Genomic DNA, 20,028 nt, shown 5'->3' on the forward strand with positions numbered 1-20,028 from the left:
TCACACCTCCAAAGGGGGCAGTTCTCGTCTGGACTGGGCGGGACGAAGGCTGTCTTGCATTAATCCATTCTGAACCCAGTCGGGAGGTGAGTGGCGGGAGAGCCTGGAGAGAGTCTCTTCGGTAGCCTGAATTTTCCCTTTTCTCTTACTCAGTGGCTTTGTATTAATTGTTCTGCTGGGGTAGAAGGTGGTAAAAAAAAAAAAAGTCACAAAAGCTGTAAGCTTTTAAAGTAAAGTTACTACGCTAGTTTAACCAGCATGACATAATTTCACTTGCCCAGAGAGTGAAACTGTCAAAGGGCTCAGAGACCGGGGTGAAGGCAGTTGCTGGCTACAAACATTGGTTTCAAAGCTTAAAAGGAAAAGAACGACTCCGAGGAAACGATTAGTATGAAGTCTCCTGGTTTGGTCTCTCTGCCTGGCCGTGTCATTTAGAGCAGCAATAGACAAGCTCTGCCTGAGGATGGAATTGCAAAAGGTGCCAGTAACTTTCTGGAGGCTTTCAAGAAAGCAACAACTCTGTTCCCAGTGGGGAATGTGCGGGCACCAGAACTTCATTCCTTAAAGGGCTCCCCCCGCCCCACCGTGCATTAAGCCATCCCCTTCAGAGTCCAATAATGAGGTGGGCGTGTCCTCTTGAGAGAGGTGATCTCTGGAAGCAATTAAACATCTCCGAGGTGTTACCCGAGGTCATTCAGATAGCCAGTCTAAATGGCTTTTTCATTCTGGTAAACCGCCTAGTGCCTTTCTTTAGCTCCAGAGTTCCTGGGTAGTTTCTCCTGAATAAACTCACAAACCTAGCCCCTTTCAAAGTAGCTGTTTTCTGAGAATGGAGAAGAATTCTCAGTTCGGTTCAAATATGAATGACTATCTTCAAAGCTTTTGCTGGGGGTCTTCCATTTAATAGAGAAGAAAGAAGACACCTTACCCCAAACGATCACAATTCAAAATAAAAGTACCACTCATAATAATAGATTGTGCCACTTATATAATATTATAAAGTGCTGTGACATTGGGTAAATCACTAACCCTTTCTGGATTCCAATTTCTTCTGTTAAAAAATGCCAAGATTCTTGGGGGGGGGGGGGCAGCTGGGTGGCTCAGTGGATTGAGAGCCAGGTCTAGAGATGGGAGGTCCTAGGTCCAAATTTGCCCTCAAAACACTTCCTAGCTGTGTGACCCTGGACAAGTCACTTAACCCCCATTGCCTTGCCCTTACCACTCTTCTGCCTTGAAGCCAATATTGACTCCAAGATAGAAGGTAAGGGTTTAAAAAAAAAAAAGGCCAAGATTCTGGACTGGAGTGGGAAGCAAAGTGGTACAAAGTAGAAAAAGTATGGTTTGAGAAATCAGAGAAATACCTAGATTCAAATCCTACCTCTTGAGGATTGATTACTACCTGTTCCATCTAGCCAAAAGGCTTAGCCTACCCCCAGACCTTAGTTTTTTCCTTTGTAACTGGAGAGGGGTTGGACAAAATAAATAGCCTCTGGGGTTACTTCCTCCAGGACCATAAACCCCAAGGTCCATTTAGGCAGTTTTAAATCTCTAATCCTACAGAGCCCAGAAGTGGGCAGGAAAGATACAAAGGAGGGATTTATAGTAAGAAGAAAGGAAATATCTTCAATTTCATTCAAGAACAGAAACAAAATCATGACTTGGTGCTCACTTGTGCTAAATAACATTTGAAAACAAAATCCACGCACATTCCCAGAGGTCTATATTACCTAAGAGCAAGAGTGCTCTTATTACATTAATGCTTGCAACTAGCTGTTTGATAGGAACACAAGAAGCATGCGCCATGCTCAGGGTACTAATATTTTTAGTTCCCTTTGGGTGCCAGCCTCCCAACTCGAGGTGTGTATGTATTGAACTCAGGGCATCTCCCTCAACTCCTTTTTAATTTACAAATTACAAATCACTATTGATTAGCATTAAAGCTTGGAAGGGATTTGGGGGTCACCCAGTTGTTTTATAGAGAAGAAAACTGGCCCAAAGTGGTTAAGTAATTTGCTCAAGGCCACACACTAATAATAAATGTTTCATTCAAACCCAGACTTCCCTGATGGCAATTCCCTGCTTAATCTTGTCTTTCAGGACTAGAAAAAGAGGTTGAGATGGAAGAGGGGGATTATACCTCAGAGAGGCCTCTATTTGGTGAAGAGTTTGAATCCCACTTCAGGCACTTATCCTACAAGCTTTTAAACCTCTCTCATCAGCAGTTTCATCTGTAAAAGGTAGGAGTTGGATTCGATGACTGCCTAGTCCTTTCCCTAAGGAAGACACTTAGCTGTGTGTCCCTGGGAACACCTTTCTCAGCCTTAAGTTTCCAGATCTTAGAAACAGATGAGTTGAATTTAACAACCTCAGAAATCCCTTCTAGCTCTAAAGAAAGAAAGAAACAGGTCGGGGACCATGTATTCTGGAGATATAAATACAAACAAAAAGTCGAACTCAAATTCTGTGAAGGACATTAATAGTTGTTTGAATTTAAACTTGGTCTCATTTTTTTCACTTATAAAACGAGGGAGTTGGAAATTCCTTTCAACCTTAAGGAATACTGGAATTCCAATTCTGATACAAGAATTAGTTATGACCCTGGGCAAGTCATTTAACCTGGGAGAGGATACTAGTTGTCTCCCAAGGTTGGCTCCAGTGAAATAGTGAGTGCTTTGCAAACCTTAAAGCACTACATGTATGTTAGATTACTGTTGTTGGAGTTGGATAGCAGGAATTACAAGTGATGGAGAGCCGGACTCTGGGATAGGGCAGCAGGGCTGAGATGCTAGGATTCTTTGACAGGAGAGGGAGAAGGGGCCAAGAAGGGGGGGGGGGGAGAAGAGGGAGGGGAGAGGAAAGGAGGATGAAGAGGAAAAGGGAGTGGGAAGAAGGGAAAAGGGAAGAGGAAGGGAAAAGAAAAGAGGGAGGGGGCAGGGGGGCAATGAGGCAGAGGGAGAAAGGAGAGAAGGAAGAGAGGGGAGGGGAAAAGGAGAGGGAGATGAAGGGGCAAGAGGAGGAAGAAGGGAGGGGGAAGGGAAGGGGAGGAGGTAAGAAGGAGGAGGCAGGAAAACGAGAAGAATGGGGAAAGGGAGAGAAGAAGAAGGGGGAAGGGGAAGGAGAGAGGAGGGGGAGCAGGAAGAATGAAGAAGAGGAAAGGGTGAGGAGTAAGAAGAGGAAAGGAGGAGGAGTAAGAAGAGAAGGGAAAGAAGAGAGGGGGATGAAGAAGGGGAGGGGGCAAAAAAGGGGAGGGACAAGGGAAGGGAATGGGAGGAGGGGGGAGAGGGGCTGGAGGGGAAGGCAACGGAGGGGGAGGAGATTCCCTTCTTCCTCCCCAGGTCCCTCCATCCCCGGGAGCCCAGGCTCCGCCGTTTGGGTGGGGTTTCGCTCTCAGAGCCGGCCCCTTTCATCCAGGAAGTAAAAACCTCGTCGGGGTCAGAGAAAATAAACGAGAGCCCGGGGGAGAGGGAAGGAAAGAAGGAAGGAAGGAAGGAAGCAGGAGGGAAGGAGGGAGGCAGGAGAGCCGGGCAGGGGCTAGGGCAGCCCGGCGCAGGGCGGGCGGCCTCTGCCGGCGGCGCAGGCTCAGGCTCGTCCGCAGCCCGCGAGCCCCGGCGGGGAATGACGAGGCCGGAGCCCGGCTGCTGCCCAGCCGCTGCCGTCCGGGGCCGGGGCCGCCGCAGGCGCGCAGACCTTCCCTGCGCGGGGAGCCCCCTGCAGAGGGGTTGACTGTGTTCGCAGCCGCTCCCGCCCCGGCTGAAGGCACAGGCCCTGGGGAGGGGCAGCCGGAGCGGGAGCAGCAGCGCTCGGAGGGGAGGAGACCAGCCCGGGGCACCCGTGAGGAGGATGCGCGGCGCCGGGCTCTGAAGGATGGAGGGAGTTCTGTACAAGTGGACCAATTATCTCACAGGTACCTAGGGGCCCCAACAGGACCGAGGGGCGGGGAACGGGGCGCGAAGGTGCAGGTGCTGGGGGTGAGTGTGTGTATGTGTGCGTGACGAGTAGCCCTAGAAGAGTGTTGTGTAACGCAAGTGTGATAAGTGTGGCCTTTGGAGAAGGGTGTCGTGAAACAAGTATCTACAGGGGTATGGTGGGGCAGAATGTGCATGTGAGTGTTTAGAAGAGGGTCGTGAAGCCTGTGAGTGTGTTAGGAGGAATGTTCTCTTAGGAGAAGGGTGTGTGAAACGTGTGTGTGAGATGGCTCTGTGTATGATGGATGTGCTCTTAGAAGAGGGTCGTGAAGCCCGTGAGTGTGTGTGTGGCCTTAGGGTGTTGCGAAGCAAGCATAGATATGGGGGGGGGGGGGAATCAGCCCCACGGAGAAAGAAGATTAAACTGTGGGCCTATCCACCTTCTCCCCAATTTCCCCAAGCCAGTCTTGGGTTTCCCCTAACCTCTCTCTTCCCTCCCCCCTTTTCTGCAATTATGAGACAAACCCAATGTTCACTCCTTTTAAAGACTTCAACTTCCTTTTGCAACAATGTACACCAAAAATGTCTATCTGTTCTTGCTGGGGGGCAGGTGGTAGTAGTGGTAGTGGCAGGGGTAGGGAGATGGAAGTGTGCAAGCCTGCCCAGGTGGTACTGAACATTCTTAATGGCTTAGACCCTTATTGCCTTGATTTTTAATTATGTTTCCCCTATCTAATCTATTTCTCAGCCCCCATGCACCCACCCCTCCCAAACCGTTAAATGAAAATGCTGTTTTCTATTTGTCCTGTTTTATTCGTTCCCAGTAAACTGGGAGAGAATATACTTGAGAGAGGTAACTTCTACCTCTTCTATCTTAATTGTCCTTTACCTTCCCACTGCATTTTGTCATTTTGATAACATTTGTTGTCAAGATGAATTGTGTTTGCTATTTCTTTGAAGTGTGCATTAAAAAAACCAAACAATTTTGGACAACTTTGAATGAATAAACCTGTTGAAATACCTTTTAGTGATTGTCTTTCTCTTTTTTCTTTCTTCCTGTCTTCTTGTCTTCCTTTCTTTCTCCTTTCCTCCCTACTTCTCTCTCCCTTTCTCTCTCTCCCTTTCTCTCTCTCCCTTTCTCTCTCTCCCTCTCTCTCTCCCTCTCTCTCTCTCTCTCTCTCTCTCTCTCTCTCTCTCTCTCTCTCTCTCTCTCTCTCTCTCTCTCTCTCTCCCTCTCTCTCTACCCTCTCTGCTCTCCCCCCTCCCCCCTCCCTCTCCCTCCCTCAGAGGAAAGGGCAAGGTAAACAGGATTAAGTGACTTGCCTGGGACACATTTAGGAAGTTTCTGAGGTCAAATTTGAACCCAGGTCCTTCCTACTCTATGCCTGGGGCTTTATTCACTGTGGTACTCAGTTGCCCAATACAGCATTTCTTAAAAAACAAACAAACAAAAAACCCTCCCCCTCATTTAAGCCTTTATTTCAGCAACCTTAATTTTGGAGTTTTCATTAGTATCCTGAAGAATAAGGATCTCTTTTTAGTGAAGTACCAATTTATTTTAATTCTGGCTACTTGACTTTGAATAAGGGCCATATACTAAAGCAAAGTAATTAGTTTCAATAAGTGGTTGGGGGAGGGAAGATTTTTCTCAAATGAAACTGAGTTGAATAAATAAATGCCTAGAAATGCCCTGTAGTGGAATAGGAAGGCCAGAAAGTGAGTCTAGGTATATAAAGAATTTTCTAGATGATCTAGACCAACCTTGAAATGAAATGGATTTAAAATAGACACTTGTTACAATGTGTAGTCAGCTATTCAAGTTAGTTAGATAAAGCTATAAAATCTTGACTCAGTGTCCATTTATTCTTCTTTCTGAGAAAAAAACTTTAAGTACTTTGAAAATCTTATGCCATCTTAAGCTTCTCTAAATTTAATCTTGTGTTAAGTCTGTCAATGTCATCATTGAGCTAGGATTGCCCCAAATCAGATGGGCATATTCCATTTATTGGGAGGTAAAAGCCAGATTTATACCAAAATTCATAGTGTACCAGTATTTTATTCTCCCTTAAGAGCCAGAGCCAACCTATTACATCTAAAAGGAATGCTTCTTTTAATAGATATTTTCCCAACAGTTCCATGGAACAGTTGGGCTGTTTATGATGCCACTCACTATGTGGTTGAAATGCAATGGCTTTCTTTCCTTGGAACAGAAGGGCAGAGCACAGCTGTAATCTGACTTATCTCTGGTACTGAGGCCCGAAGTGTCAGAGCTGGCTATATTCTCCAGGCTTTAGGAACCACTTAATGCAATTTCCTAACAAACTGTGTAATTGAGATGAGATATAATTTGGTACCAGCCAGTAAATACAATCTCACTGGTCTTTTTCCTTGTGTAATCTGACACCAAGTTGATTGATTTTTAAAACTACAAATATTTTAGCGTTTTTGTCAATCATGTCAAAAGTATTTAAGCTAAATGGAAACTTGCTGAAACTTTGGTAGAATAGGATTTTTTTTTTGTTTGTTTCAGTTTACCCTGGGTCAGACTATTTTGTACATTACTAAAAATATTTCACATTACTGACATTTTTATTTCTAAATGCTTTTTGATGGGATAGGGTTTTTGATAATGTTTCCTAAGTTTCCTTGAATTGAAAAAAATTGTTCATTTTAGAAATGGAATTTTAAAAAATTAGTTAGGAAATCCATTTTTCCATCACTGAATATTTAGATAGGCCTCTCTGAGGCATGTTCATAGAAATGTCACATTAAATATTACCTAAAATAGTTAACACACAATATACTGAATCTGGAAATGAGTAGTTTTAATAGTAGCTAGCTGGTTATCTGCTATAAAATCTAAGGCAATCACTTTGATGACTGTGCTTCCAGTAAAAGTATGATTTACAGTACACTGGAAGGCATTTGCTCATGGGCGTACTCCAGTGTTTTAGGACAGAAATAAAACAACTTAAGTATTACCTCAAGTTTTTCATCCTTTTTTTCCTGGAGCTCTTGTTACTTACTTCTAGACACTCATAGATAATAGCTGTTCAAACTGAGTGTTGTTTAGAGTTTCCTAGTATTCATTTGGTTTTTGGAGGCGGGCAAAGATACTGGAGTATTTCCTTCTCCAGCTCATTTTACAGCTGAGGAATCTGAGACAAATGGGGGTAAGGTGACTTGCCTAGGGTCATACAGCTAATAAGTGTCTGGGGCCAGATTTAAACTCAAGATGAGTCTTTTGACTCAGTCCTGGCACTCTGTGCCCCTTAGCTGCACCAATTCAATTCAAACTGAGTAGGCAAGTTGGGAAGAAAAGAGCATTTTTGCATTGCTCTTATGCATCCATCCAATCCAATCCAAATTAGAAGCATTTATTAAGCACCACGTATCTGCATTCATGCACCAACATGATAATACTTTTGTGAATAGGACTGTGCCTCATTGAATAACATATGGGATAATTGGAGGTTGAGCATTTGAGCTTTTTCTATTATCTTAGTAGAAATTTATGTGCTTCCTTGATTTCTTAAGTAGGGGCTATACTGAATGCAAAATTAACCTTTTCTTAATGTCTCAGCGCCAGCCATTTTGACCATCAATTATTGTACTGACTCACAGCTCAATGCTGCTCTTAGAAACTATTAAGATGTGAGCTTTTTGTTCCTAGACTAAAATGGAACTTATTTACTACCTTTTTTGGATTCTGTGGCCTGATTTTTATAATTTAACTTTCACTTTATTTCTGGGTTTCTCTCTCTCTTTTTTTTTTATTACTGCTGCTGCTAGGACACCCATATCTTTCTAGTTTGCTGTATTCTGAGAAACTAGGTAATGAGGTTTTGGGGTTATTTTTTTTTAATTTTACTAAAATATGAGCAAATATTTTCTGTGAGAGTAAGAATGGCCCTTCTATCAGTGAAATATCTGAGCTTTATAGTGGTTGGAGATGCAAATAGTCTGGATTGTGGGAAATATTACACTAAGCATGACCTTTTAGGATTTTAGACAGGTTTTGGAACTGGAAGAGCCTTTGGAGATCATCAGGTTCAACACCCTTATTTTATGGATGAGCAAACAACAGAATAGTGTTTTATATAACTATATTTGTACTCTCTGGACTTGTTGGTTGGCATAGTGGCAGAGTTTACCACTTTTACTACCTTCATTTTTCCCCCTAAAAATGTTTTATTTTGATGTTTTTGGTTTTACATAATAGTAATTTTATCTTTTTTTTTTAACCCTACATTCTGCCTTAGAATCAATATTATGTATTGGTTCCAAGGCAGAAGAGTGGTATGGGCTAGGCAATGGGGGTTAAGTGACCTGCTCAGGGTCACCCAGCTAAGAAGTGTCTGAGAACAGATTTGAACCCTGGACCTCTCATTTCTAGGTCTGGCTCTCAATCCATTGAGCTACCTAGCTGCTCCCTAGTAATTTTATCTTGACTACCATCCCTGACCTTCTGAACCCCTGCCATGTAAAAAGAATTATGAGGTCATAGACTTAGAGGTAGAAGAAAGCATGCTCAAAGGAATTGAGACTAAGAGAGGTTAAAGCAACTTGCCAAAGTAGCTTTTGTGAGTGCCTGAGCCAGGATTTGAACCTAGTTCTTCCTTCCTAACTTCAAGGCCATCCTTCTAACCACTACCCTAGCATTAAGCAAAATTGGCCACAGAGATCAAGGCTGACAGCCTCTAGTTGGTATCACCGCACTTCTTGATTGAGAAGAACCTTCCTTGCTGTTGGTATGGTTTATCAGGCACACAGTGTGGCATCTACAGCCCTTTCATATAGTATTGCCAGCCTAATTTTAGTGAGATGAGATCCTTTTGCCTAAAGATTCTCAGCAGGGTTTGCCCTTTCTTTTTGTTAGTGTCTGGCTGGCCCTGGGATAAAAGGGATAGCAATTTAGCACATGAGTAGTCAAGTTAACCAAGATATTTAAATCTTCCATTTTTTACATCTTGGTGCATTTTATTTTTTTTGCTGGACACATGAAAGATCTGAACTATCTTCTGATTTAATAGTCACAGAAAGAACAGGAACAGCCAGACTGCCTGTAGATCAGGAGTGCTCTTGATGAACATCTAGGGAACACAGTGACCTCCACATTCTCAGTTGGAATGGAGCAGGTGGGAGTTGAGGGCAGAGAGAAACTATGCCTCATTTGAGCAAGTTTTTCCTCCTGGCCAGGGATTGAGTAACTGTGTACCGTGGAGATGTTCAGGAAGAGTTAATTAAATGAATATATTCAGAGTCCTACTTCAGGGAAAGAAAGGGGCATTCCAAGTCTTTTATTGGGATTTGGAAGTCTCTAGCCTCTGTCTACTTTCTCCCTACTACTCACTGATACCAAAAAGGACTTGAGAAAGTCACACAAATTCCTGGACTGGATTCACTACAGATTAATGTTATCTAATCTCAGCTGGGTCCTCATATGCAAAATGGCAGTCTTTTCTTCTTAGCTCTCATACTTCTTACAGAGGCTCTTCCAACCTTCTTTTCTCTCCTTTAGCCTCCCATACTGCCCATTTCTTGCTTCCTCTTAGCCAAGGACTTTGCCACAAGACCTTATTGAGAAAATAAGCCATTCACCACTGTGAGTGCTCTTTCTCCCAATTCTACATTGCTAAATCCCTTTACTTTTCTCCCTGTTTTCTCCTTTGCTTTAGCTTCTCATAAAGGAGTGGTTGCTTGCTTTACCAAGACCAACACCTTTATATGTGTCTTTTATCCCATTTTCTGAGTCCTCTATCAAATTGTTCCCTTTATGATTCTCTTCCCTACTGTATATTCATTTTTTTCCCTATCATGTATTCTTAAAATCTTTTCCTTGCTGCCTATAAAAATATTTAGGTTTCTACCACTCTTAAAAACTTTTCGATCAAACTGTCTACAGGATGGCCTATTAAACTATGAATACCCCAAAACTGCACTGAAACTTTTGGGACACCCTATCCATCTTTCCTCTTTTTTGCAGTAAATTAGAAACTAAAGCTGTTGATACATTTTTGCCTCTTCTTCTGTCACTTCTCAGTCTCTTGCAGTCTGGCTTCCAACCTAATTCAACTGTGATCTCTTACTCTTCAGTCTGATGGTCTTTTCTCAGTTCTCATCCTTATTAACTTTTGGGTTGCTTTTGATACTGCTGAACCCTCACTTTTTGATTCTCTCTCCTGGGTTTTTATAACACTGCTCTTGGTTTCCCCTTCTACCTGTCTGACTGTGCTTTCACAGTCTTCTTTGCTAGCTCATTATCCATTTTTAGTCCCCTAATCATGGATGTCCTCCAAGGCTCTTGTCCAGGGTGGCCTTTTTTTCTCTGGGAACTATCATCAATTCACCTGGATTCAGTTATCAGATACATGCAAATGACTCCCAGATGTATATGTGTGTACACACATCGTGTGTGTGTGTGTGTGTGTGTGTGTGTGTGTGTGTGTGTGTGTGTGTAGCCCTAACATTTTGCATTTTTTCTCAGTTCAATCACATTAATAATTATAGCAGCATATTAGACATTTTCAATTGGATGTCTCAGGGATCTCATAGTTAACATGTCAAAAGCAAAACCCACCCTCCTCTAAATTTCCCTATTTCTGCCAGGGATATTCCCATCCTCTCTGGTCACTCAGGTGCTTAACCTCAGAGTTATCCATGACTCTGGTCTCCTTCTCTCCCTCCTATCCATCTATCTTAGAATCAATGCTAAATGTCCACTCTAAGACAGAAGAGCAGTGAGGGCTAGGCAGTTGGGGTTAAGTGACTTGTCCAGGGTCCCATAGCTAGGAAATGTCTGAGGTCAAATTTGAACCTAGGATCTCCCAACTCTAGGACTGCCATTCTGTCCACTGAGTTATCTAGTTGCCCCTCTATTTTATTCATCTAGGTATATTCCCCCCCCCTCCCCATTCCTCAAGGGAAAGGATTATTTAAAATTGTCTGCCATAAGCATAATGAATGCCTGGTACATTTTCTTAGTACTCTGTGACTTTGTTTGTTTGTTTTTTTAAACTGGACCTGTGATTTCATCAGTGACAGGAACTCCCTGTGAAGAGCCTCCTTTATCATTTTTTTTCAGTCATGTCTGAGCCCTTTTGCACTTTTCTTGACAAAGTTATAGGAGTGTTTTGCCATTTCCTTCTCCAGCTCATTTTACAGGAATTGAGTGTTAAGTGACTTGCCTAGTGTCACACAACTAGTAAGTGTCTGAGGCTGGATTTGAACTTGGGTCTTCCCGATTTCAGATCTAGACTCTGTTCCCTGCACCACCTAGCTGGCCCATATCATAACTAACTTAATTGTCTTAAAATGTTTCTTGGGGTTCTGAGAGGCCAAGTGAGTTGTCCAAGGTCACAAAAATCAGTACATTTGTTAGAAACTGGACTTGAATCCAAGTCTTCTTGATTCCAAGACTAGTTCACTTATCCTTTGTCCAACCCTGTCTCCTGCCTGTCATAGATTAGGTACTTAATATAATTACTTATTGAATGAATAAAAGAATGTCCTAAAGTTGTTAGCTTTTAGATAAGGACATTAGAGATGTGTGAGAATGGATACTGTGAGAAAAGGCATATTGTTCAAATAAAAAATCAGTAAGCAACACACTTGGAAACTATTATAAAAATAGTATAAACACATATTCCCCATATTCATCATGAAATTGCACTGAAATTTTTCTAATCTGAGGCGAGATAAGTAGATGCTTAAGTAGAATTGGATCATGTAAAATTTAATGGGCAAAACTATAATAACAGAGCCAATAAGTAAATAAATAAATGATTAATTGATTTAAAACCAACCAATTGCCTGCAGTATCTTTCCAATGTAAAAATACTTATTTTTCTCTCCACTAACATTCTGCTATTTGTGCTCCTAGGTTGGCAACCTCGCTGGTTTGTTTTAGATAATGGGATATTATCCTATTATGATTCACAAGATGATGTGTGTAAAGGAAGCAAAGGAAGCATAAAGATGGCTGTTTGTGAAATTAAAGGTAAGAGAACAATCGAAATTAGAAGAAAATTTAAAACAAATGAAGGAAGAAATTGAATTTTGTATTCAAAAAGTTGAGAAAACTACAGTTCATAAGAAAATTTACCATTTTTTACCCTTTTGCAAATGGGCATTCTATTTAAAAATTTTTTTTAAAGTAATTTATTTATTTAAATTAGACTATTTTTTCCAGGGTTACATGATTTATGTTTTTTCCCCTCTCCTGAAGCTGATGTGCAATTCCACTGGGTTTTCCATGTGTCATTAATCAAGACCTATTTCCATATTATCAATATTTGCAATAGAGTGATCATCTAAAGTCAAACTCCCTAGTCATATCCCTATCATACCTGTGATCAAGCAGTTGTTTTTCTTCTGTGTTTCTGCTCTCACAGTTCTTCCTCTGAATGTGGATAGTGTTTTTTCTCATGAGTCCTTCAGAATTGTCCTGTGTCATTGCATTGTTGCTAGTTGAGAAGTCCGTTACATTTATTATACCACAGTGTATCAGTCTCTGTGTACAATGTTCTCCTGGTTCTGCTCCTTTCACTCTGCATTAATTACTTGAAGTGGTTCCAGTTCACATGGAATTCCTCCAGTTTATTATTCCTTTTAGCACAATAGTATTCCATCACCAACATATACCACAATTTTTTCAGCCATTCCCCAACTGAGGGACACCTCCTCATTTTCCAATTTTTTGCCACCACAAAGAGCGCAGCTATGAATATTCTTGTAAAAGTCTTTTTCCTTATTATCTCTTTGGGGTATAAACCCAACAGTGGTATAGCTGGATCAGAGGGCAGATAGTCTTGTAAAACCCTTTGCACATAGTTCCAAATTACCTACCAGAATTGTTGTATTAATTCATAACTCCACTAGCCATGCATTAGTGTCCCAATTTTGCCACATCTCCAACATTTATCACTTTCCTTTGCTGTCATGTTGGCCAATCTGCTAGGTGTGAGGTGATACCTCAGAGTTGTTTTGATTTGTATTTCTCTAATTATGAGAGATTTAGAACACTTTTTCATGTGCTTATTGATGTTTTGATTTCTTTATCTGAAAACTGCCTATTCGTGTCCCTTGCCTAGCAAATGGACATTCTTAAACATAGTTTTTTCTGCTTCTGCATTCATTTGGAATGAAATTAAAAATGAATCTTTCCACTAAAATTGGTTGTCTTGTTAGAGAAAGACTCTTAACATTTTTACATCTACTCTGATTCTACAAGTCTTTCATTGCTAAAAGACATCTTAAAAGTTCAGAAGCTGAACTCTAAAAGATGGATAATTTCCCTTATTAATGTTTTGAAGTAATCTACCAGATAGATTCTGAGTACCAGTTTGGAATACAGTCATAAAATCCTTTTTAAAAGGTACACATTCTAGAGGAGAAATGATGTACTGATTGTACCGAGAAAAAAAAAAATTTATGGATCATTCACGTCATTTTGGTGAGTGGGAGTGTAAGGGTTGAATCAGGTAAAGTGATTGTGAAAAGTATTAGATTCTTGGTAGAAAAGTGGGAAGGAAAAACTAGACCAGCAAGATGCTAAGATGCTTTGATAGAAATGTAATCTCCTCGATGGGGATCCTCTTTCCAGTGGTGAAGACTGCAGCTCATCCATATGGACCTTGTCATTATCCCAATGCTTTCTTTTCCACATTCTTCCTCGAGTCTTCCCAAGAGAGACCATCCAATATACAGAGCCTTCTTGTAGATTTATAGAAACAGTTAAATGGAATCATTGGTTAGAGTGCTGGACTTAGTCTGAGGAAGAACTGTCAAACCCTTCCTCAGACACTTACTAGGCTTCTTGGCCTTTCACAAACCACTTAACCTCACCAGGCCTTCATTTCTTTATATGTAGAATGAGAGATTTGGGCTTGATGACCTCTTGGCCACCTTCCAGCTCTAACTATCTGATCTTGTGATCTCTTGATGTGGTGGGGACCGGTGTAAAATGGGGCCTTTCTTTTAGTTATCCCTCCTCCTCATGCAGCCAACCCACTTCCTCCGTCAGTCTCAGATTTCTCTGATGTTGTTGTTCTCCTTTATGTAAGACTTGATTGGCGGCATGCTACACCCTCCTGCACCCACTCCATGCCTCCCCCTTGCCCTTGGGGTGACCTGGAACTTCCAAGGCTGTGGCTTTCTGGGTCTCCTAACATCAAACGGGAGTGTATGGATGTCAAAAAACAGGAGTTTTTGTAGTTGGGACCATTGAAAAAGCCCTGTGGGGATCGTAGCCACAGGCCCCGTGGTAGTCTAAGCTGTCTGCCCCCTTTTCCTCTGCTCTGCCACTGTCCCTGCCCACGTGGAAGCTGATTTGTCTCATGTTGTGTTTCTCTCTCATGGTCTAAGGATTCACCCCTGCCTGGCCAGAATACTAGATGGTGCACCCTCAGTATTTCACTAGGCTGTTTCTGGGGAAGCATGCACCCAAAAGGCTTTCCAGGGTGGCTAAAGCTGCCCGAGCTTGGGTCCTGCTGCAGTTGTTTTGGAGAGCCTGTGGGCATCTTCCTGCCAAAGTGACTGGCATAGAGGATCCGGGCTCTGCATGTACTAGTAGGAACTGCCCTTTAGGGAACACATGAAAGCTTGCACACTGCTTTGTATATAGTATCTCATTAGAGCCTACAGCCATATCCTCCAAGCATTATTATAGAGGACACTCAAGCTCTGAGGGTTTACCTGACTTCCTCATGATTTCAGAGGTAGTAAGTTGGGGTTTTTTCCATATCACATCAATGTAATTTTTAATATTCCTTTTCTGACATTTTGCAGTCTCTTTTCTCCCTCCCTACTTCCTCTATCTAAGAAGGCAGAATGTTCCTGTGTCCTCTTCCTAATCAACATACCAGAAGCATTCCTCAGAGGTAGTAAGTTTTAGAGGTAGAATGGCTGGACAAGAGGAAGAAAGAGGGAAGGAAACAAGTATTTATTAAATACCAACTGCTATATGCTAGGCACTGTGCTAAACTCTTTACAAATGTTATTTCATTGGATGTTCACAACAACTTTTGAGGTCGGTGCTGTTGTTCCCCCATTTTACACATGAGGAAACATGGCAGACAGAGGTTATGACTTGTTCGGGGTTACATAGTATGTCAGGATGGATTTGAACTTGGATCTTCCTGACTTGGAAAAATCTAGAACTCTGCCTCTGGTAAATAACAAGCAACTAATAATAAAAAGCTTTCAGTGAGTGTCCTTGAACCATTCACATGTTCTTTCGCCTCTGTGATTGGGTAAGTATATTCAGGGGTATTCACAGTAGTGGCTATATGGAGGTGTTGTAGAAGAATTGACTATTTGACATGCAGGAGTATTGGAGGGATGGGGAGGGGAAGAAAACAAAAAGGCAAGGCAAAGTGAATTTTCAGCCCAAAGCAACTTGGAAGGCCTGCACCAGGGATCTAGTGCACCAGGTGGAGATGGAGTGTAACATACCAGGGCAGGCCCCACTGTGGCAGCAGGCTTTGGACACAGCTAAAGCAGTAGCCAAGGCTTCTAGAACTGTCAGCCACAGATGGTAAGGGGAGCTTAGATAGCTGCCCACAAGACTCTTGTCATGTTGCCCATATACAGAACCAGGTGACAGTCCAGGGGCTCAGGGGCAGGGTGAAGAGGAGCACCAGCACACCCCAGCACTTACGGCCACAGGGGAACAGGGGACCCCAGTCACAGTTCCAGGAGGTAAAAGAGTGCTTGGGATAACTCATAGATCAGAGCATAGGCCAGAAGAGCATACCACCTTGGAAGAACTGAAAGCTGATCTGTCCCCAGTACCAGTTCTTGAAGGCAGCTGCACAAAGAACTTGAAGCTCAGAACACTGCTTCCTTCACCACAGTTACAGAGCCCAGTTTTTAACGGTTTTTTAAACTAAAAGAAGGAAAAGGCAGGAAGAGGAACAAACAACAAAAAAGGAAACAGCATAGAAAGTTATTTTGGTTGACATAAACTCAGGAAACAACAACAAAGTCAATATTGCTGCATCCAAGAGCTTCCAAGAAAAATACAAATTGCTCATAAGCCTAAAAAGAATTAATGGAGAACCTCAAAAGGATTTTAAAAATCAAATAAGAGAGTAGAAGAAAAATTGGGAAAAGAAATGAGAGTGATATAGGAAAATCATGAAAAAAGTAAACAGATTGGTAAAGGACACAAAAAAGTACTAAAGAAAGTAATTCCCTAAAAAACAGAATAGGTAAACAAGATACAAAAATCCAAAGAAGGGAACTTCTTAAAAAAGCAGAATTGGCCAAATGGAAAAAGAGATAACAAAATGCACTGAAGAGAAAAAATTTTTGAAAGACAGAATCGGCCCTTTGGAAAAAGAAGTACAAAAATTCACCGAGGAAAAGAATTTTTTACAAGGTCAAATTGGCTAAAAGGAAAAGGACGTATAAAAATTCACTCAAGAAAATCATATCTTAAAAATTAGAATAAGGCAAGTGGAAGCGAATGATTCTATGAGACATTAAGAAACAAAGTAAGTCAAAAGAATGAAAAAATCGAAAATGTGAAATGTCTCATAGGAAAAACAACTGACTTGGAAAATAAATCTAGGAAAGATAGTTTAAGAATTATTGGACTACCTGAAAATCATGATCAAAAAGAGCTTAGACATCATTTTTAAAGAAATCATCGAGGAAAATTACCCTGATATTCTAGAACCAGAGGACAAAATAGAATTATACAATTCTGATCATGTCCTGAAAGAGATCCCAAAAGGATAACTCCCAGAAATATTAAATTCCAAAACTCCCAGGTCAAGGAGAAAATATTGCAAACAGCCAAAAAGAAACAGTTAAAATATTGTGGAGCCACAGTCAGAATAACACAAGACTTAGCAGCTTCTACATGAAAGGATCAGAGCCTGGAAAATTATATTCTAGAAGGCAAAGGAGTTAGAACCTTTACTAACCAAGTATCACCCTGAAAAACTGAGCATAATTATTCAGGGTTAAAAATGGGTGTTCAATGAAATAGAGGACTTTAAAACATTCCTGATGAAAGACCAAAACTGAAAATTTGGAATTTGGTTCTCAAATTTAAGAGAATCATTAAAAGGTAAATGTGAAAGAGAAGTCAGAAGGCATTCAATAAGATTAAACTGGGCACATCCCTCCATGGGGAGATGATCATAATTAGGGCAGTCAGAAGGAATATATGGACAGAGGGTGATGGTGTAACTTGAATAGGATGAGATGATATAAAACAAAATTAAGGCATGATGAAGAGGAATGCATTGGGAAGGGGGGGAAATAGAATGGAGCAAATTATTGTACATAAAAGAATCATGAAAAAGTGTTCACTGGGGTCAGCTGGGTGGCTCAGTGGATTGAGAGCCAGGCCTAGAGACAGGAGGTGCTGGGTTCAAATCTGTCCTCAGACATTTCCTAGCTGTGTGATCCTGGGCAAGTCACTTAACCCCCATTGCCTAGCCCTTACCACTCTTCTGCCTTGGAACCAATACACAGTATTGATTCTAAGATGGAAGGTAAGGGTTGAAAAAATTAAACAAAAAAAATGTGTTCACTAAGGAAGAGAAGATGGGGGAGGGTGGGAAGGGGTGAGCATATGAACTTTATTCTCATTAGAATTGGCTCAGTAAGGGAAAAAACACACACAATCACTTAGTATAGAAATCTCTCTTACTCTACAGGAAAATAGGTGGGAAGGGGATAAGAGAAGAAGGTGGGGCAGATAGAAAAGAGGGCAGATTTGGGGAGGCTGAGGTCAGAAACTAAACGGGTAAATAGGATGGAAAGTGATACATAAGTAATCATAATGGTACAAAAATTTTTTACAAGTCTTTAATAAAGGCCTCATTTCTCAAATACATAGAGAAATGAGTTGAATATAAAAGAATACAAATCATTACTCAATTGATAAAAGGTCAAAGGATATAAACAGACAGTTCTCAAATCAAGAGAGCTTTAAAGCTCCTCATAGTCATGCAAAAAATACTATGCATTGCTTTTTTCAGACAGATAGTATTACAACTCCATAGACTACAGAATAATGTAAACGTAACTTTTGTACACACTAGAAAACCGAAAATTTTGTGTGTTTTCCAGATATTAGTCTGGAACTGAACCTGCATTATCCAAGCCTGTATTTGAGTCAGATCATGTTCCCAGGGATTTGCTGGGCATGCAATAATAAGACAGGTTAAAAAAAATCAAACCTACTAAAATATTTCACACAAACTTGGAACTCTTCATACAGATTTAGTAAACATCACTTAATACTTACTCAAAATATTTCAGGATCTTTTCTTTTGGAATTACCTTCAGAGACTGTTTTTGAGCCACAGAAGAATAATCTTAAGTTTCAGTATGTGACTTCCCGTGTTACTTATCTGGATCTTGGCTCTAAATGGCTTTTGGTTGCTTTTAAAACTCAATTGGTTCCAAAGAGGTAAAAACTAGTTGCCATTAAGGCCACTCAAAATATTATTCCCTGAGGGCATTTTCAAAAGAGGCATTCCAAAAAGAAGTGGCATTCTTGCTGGAGGTGTGCATTCTAACCGTCAGACTCGGAATAGGCCATCTGAATAAATCTTATTTAAAAACATTTCTGTACCATGTGCTGGGAAGTCAGTGTTGAATATAGGTAGCATTGTTTGCCTTTGAGACAGGTTTTATCTTGTTCTACAGAACCATTAATGTACACATGGACTTCTCTTGGAATTTTAGGGAATAGGCTCAAGTTTAAAGCTCATGACTGAAATTAGAAACCTTAGAATTTACCTTAAGATCTTTGTTTTCATTACAATGGAATGTACGCTTTTCTGTTTTTCATAAAGGATATCCTGACTATCTCCAATGCCTGGAATATGCTCCTCTCTCACCTTCACCCCCCCACCCCAAACTATTAACTTCTTTCAAAGATCAGTCTAGATGCCATCTTCTACATGAGGCCCTCTCCATTTTCTAGCCTACTGCCTCCTATTCTCCTCCCTCCTCTGTTTCCTCTCTATTTTGCATATTTTTAAATATTTGCATATAGGTTGAATCAAACCTACAATCGCTTATTACATACTTACTGTGTGTCAGACCCTGTGCTAAGTGCCAGGGATTCAAAGAAAAGACAAAGAACCAATCTGTGCTCTTAAAGAACTCACAGTTTAGTTATGGAGACAGTTTGTAAACACCCATGTTTAAATAAGATGCATACTGAATAACACTGGCAATAATCTCAGAGGGAAAGCTCTAATATTTATGGAATTTGGAAAGGCAACTTGCAGAAGATGTGATTTTTTTGAGCTCAGGATTTTTAGATTCAGAAAGACTGGGTTCAAATCCAGCCTCAGATACTTAGTAGCTGAGCCTGGGCAAGTTACTTAACTTTTCAGTGTCTCAGTTTCTTCATCTGTAAAATGGGGATAATAATAGCACCTTCCTCCTAAGGTTGTGGAGAGGATTCAGTCAAGTGATCCACATAAAGTGCTTTACAAACCTTAAAATGGTATAGAAGTGCTAGTTGTTTATCCTCATCATCTTAGCTTGGACCTGAAGGAAATTGAGAAAGGCAGGAGTTGGAGATAAGGACAAATTTCAGGTAAAGGGAACGTCCAGGCGCTACATACTGTTTCCCCCGTTACAATGTAAACTCGTTGAGGGCAGAGACTTTGTTTTTGCTTTCCCAGTGCCCAGCATAGTACCTGGAGCATTTGGGGGAGGCCTTTAATAAATTACTTATTGATCAGTGGTTGTGACTGGTCTTCTTTAAGGATGACAAAGTCATACTGACTGGAGTCATCATAACACACACAAACGTAACAGCATAGTGCAAATATGGCCCCTCTTCAGGCCTTTTCTGACTTTTGATTCGTTCTGCTTCTTCCTTCTTGCAGTCCATATTACACCTACAATTTTAAGTAATGTTTCATGAATTTTAGTTTTCTCTCTTCTGACCACTTTTTGTTTATTTCTGCACCCGATCCAAAGCTGAAGCAATGCTGGACACATAGTAGACAGGAAAGACTGACTCGCCTGAATAGCATGTGAGATGTACAACATCAGTTTTCCAGTCAAGATATCAAGGCCTTGTTTGCCCACAGTGACCCTGGGGAGGAATCTAGGAAAAGAACACTGCATTTGGAGTTAG

At 41.1% G+C, this 20,028-nt stretch overlaps 1 protein-coding gene across 3 annotated transcripts in view; it reads left to right on the forward strand.

The window, feature by feature from the left end:
- The first annotated feature begins 1 nt into the window (after position 1).
- PLEKHA3 (pleckstrin homology domain containing A3) overlaps positions 2-20,028 on the forward strand; it is a 33,775-nt gene continuing 13,748 nt past the window's right edge. The window contains exons 1-3 of one of the 3 annotated variants that reach the window (XM_007494442.2): positions 2-86; positions 2,098-2,237; positions 11,788-11,904. In XM_007494442.2, the coding sequence (XP_007494504.1) occupies positions 11,883-11,904 (22 nt within the window). In that variant the 5' untranslated portion in view covers positions 2-86; positions 2,098-2,237; positions 11,788-11,882. Of the gene's footprint in view, positions 87-227; positions 479-2,097; positions 2,238-3,430; positions 3,905-11,787; positions 11,905-20,028 lie in introns of those variants that run through there. The other 2 variants (XM_007494443.3, XM_001368857.5) reach the window with 2 other exon arrangements.

Source organism: Monodelphis domestica, chromosome 4, assembly GCF_027887165.1.
Source record: "Monodelphis domestica isolate mMonDom1 chromosome 4, mMonDom1.pri, whole genome shotgun sequence".
In the NCBI taxonomy this organism is placed as follows: domain Eukaryota; kingdom Metazoa; phylum Chordata; class Mammalia; order Didelphimorphia; family Didelphidae; genus Monodelphis; species Monodelphis domestica.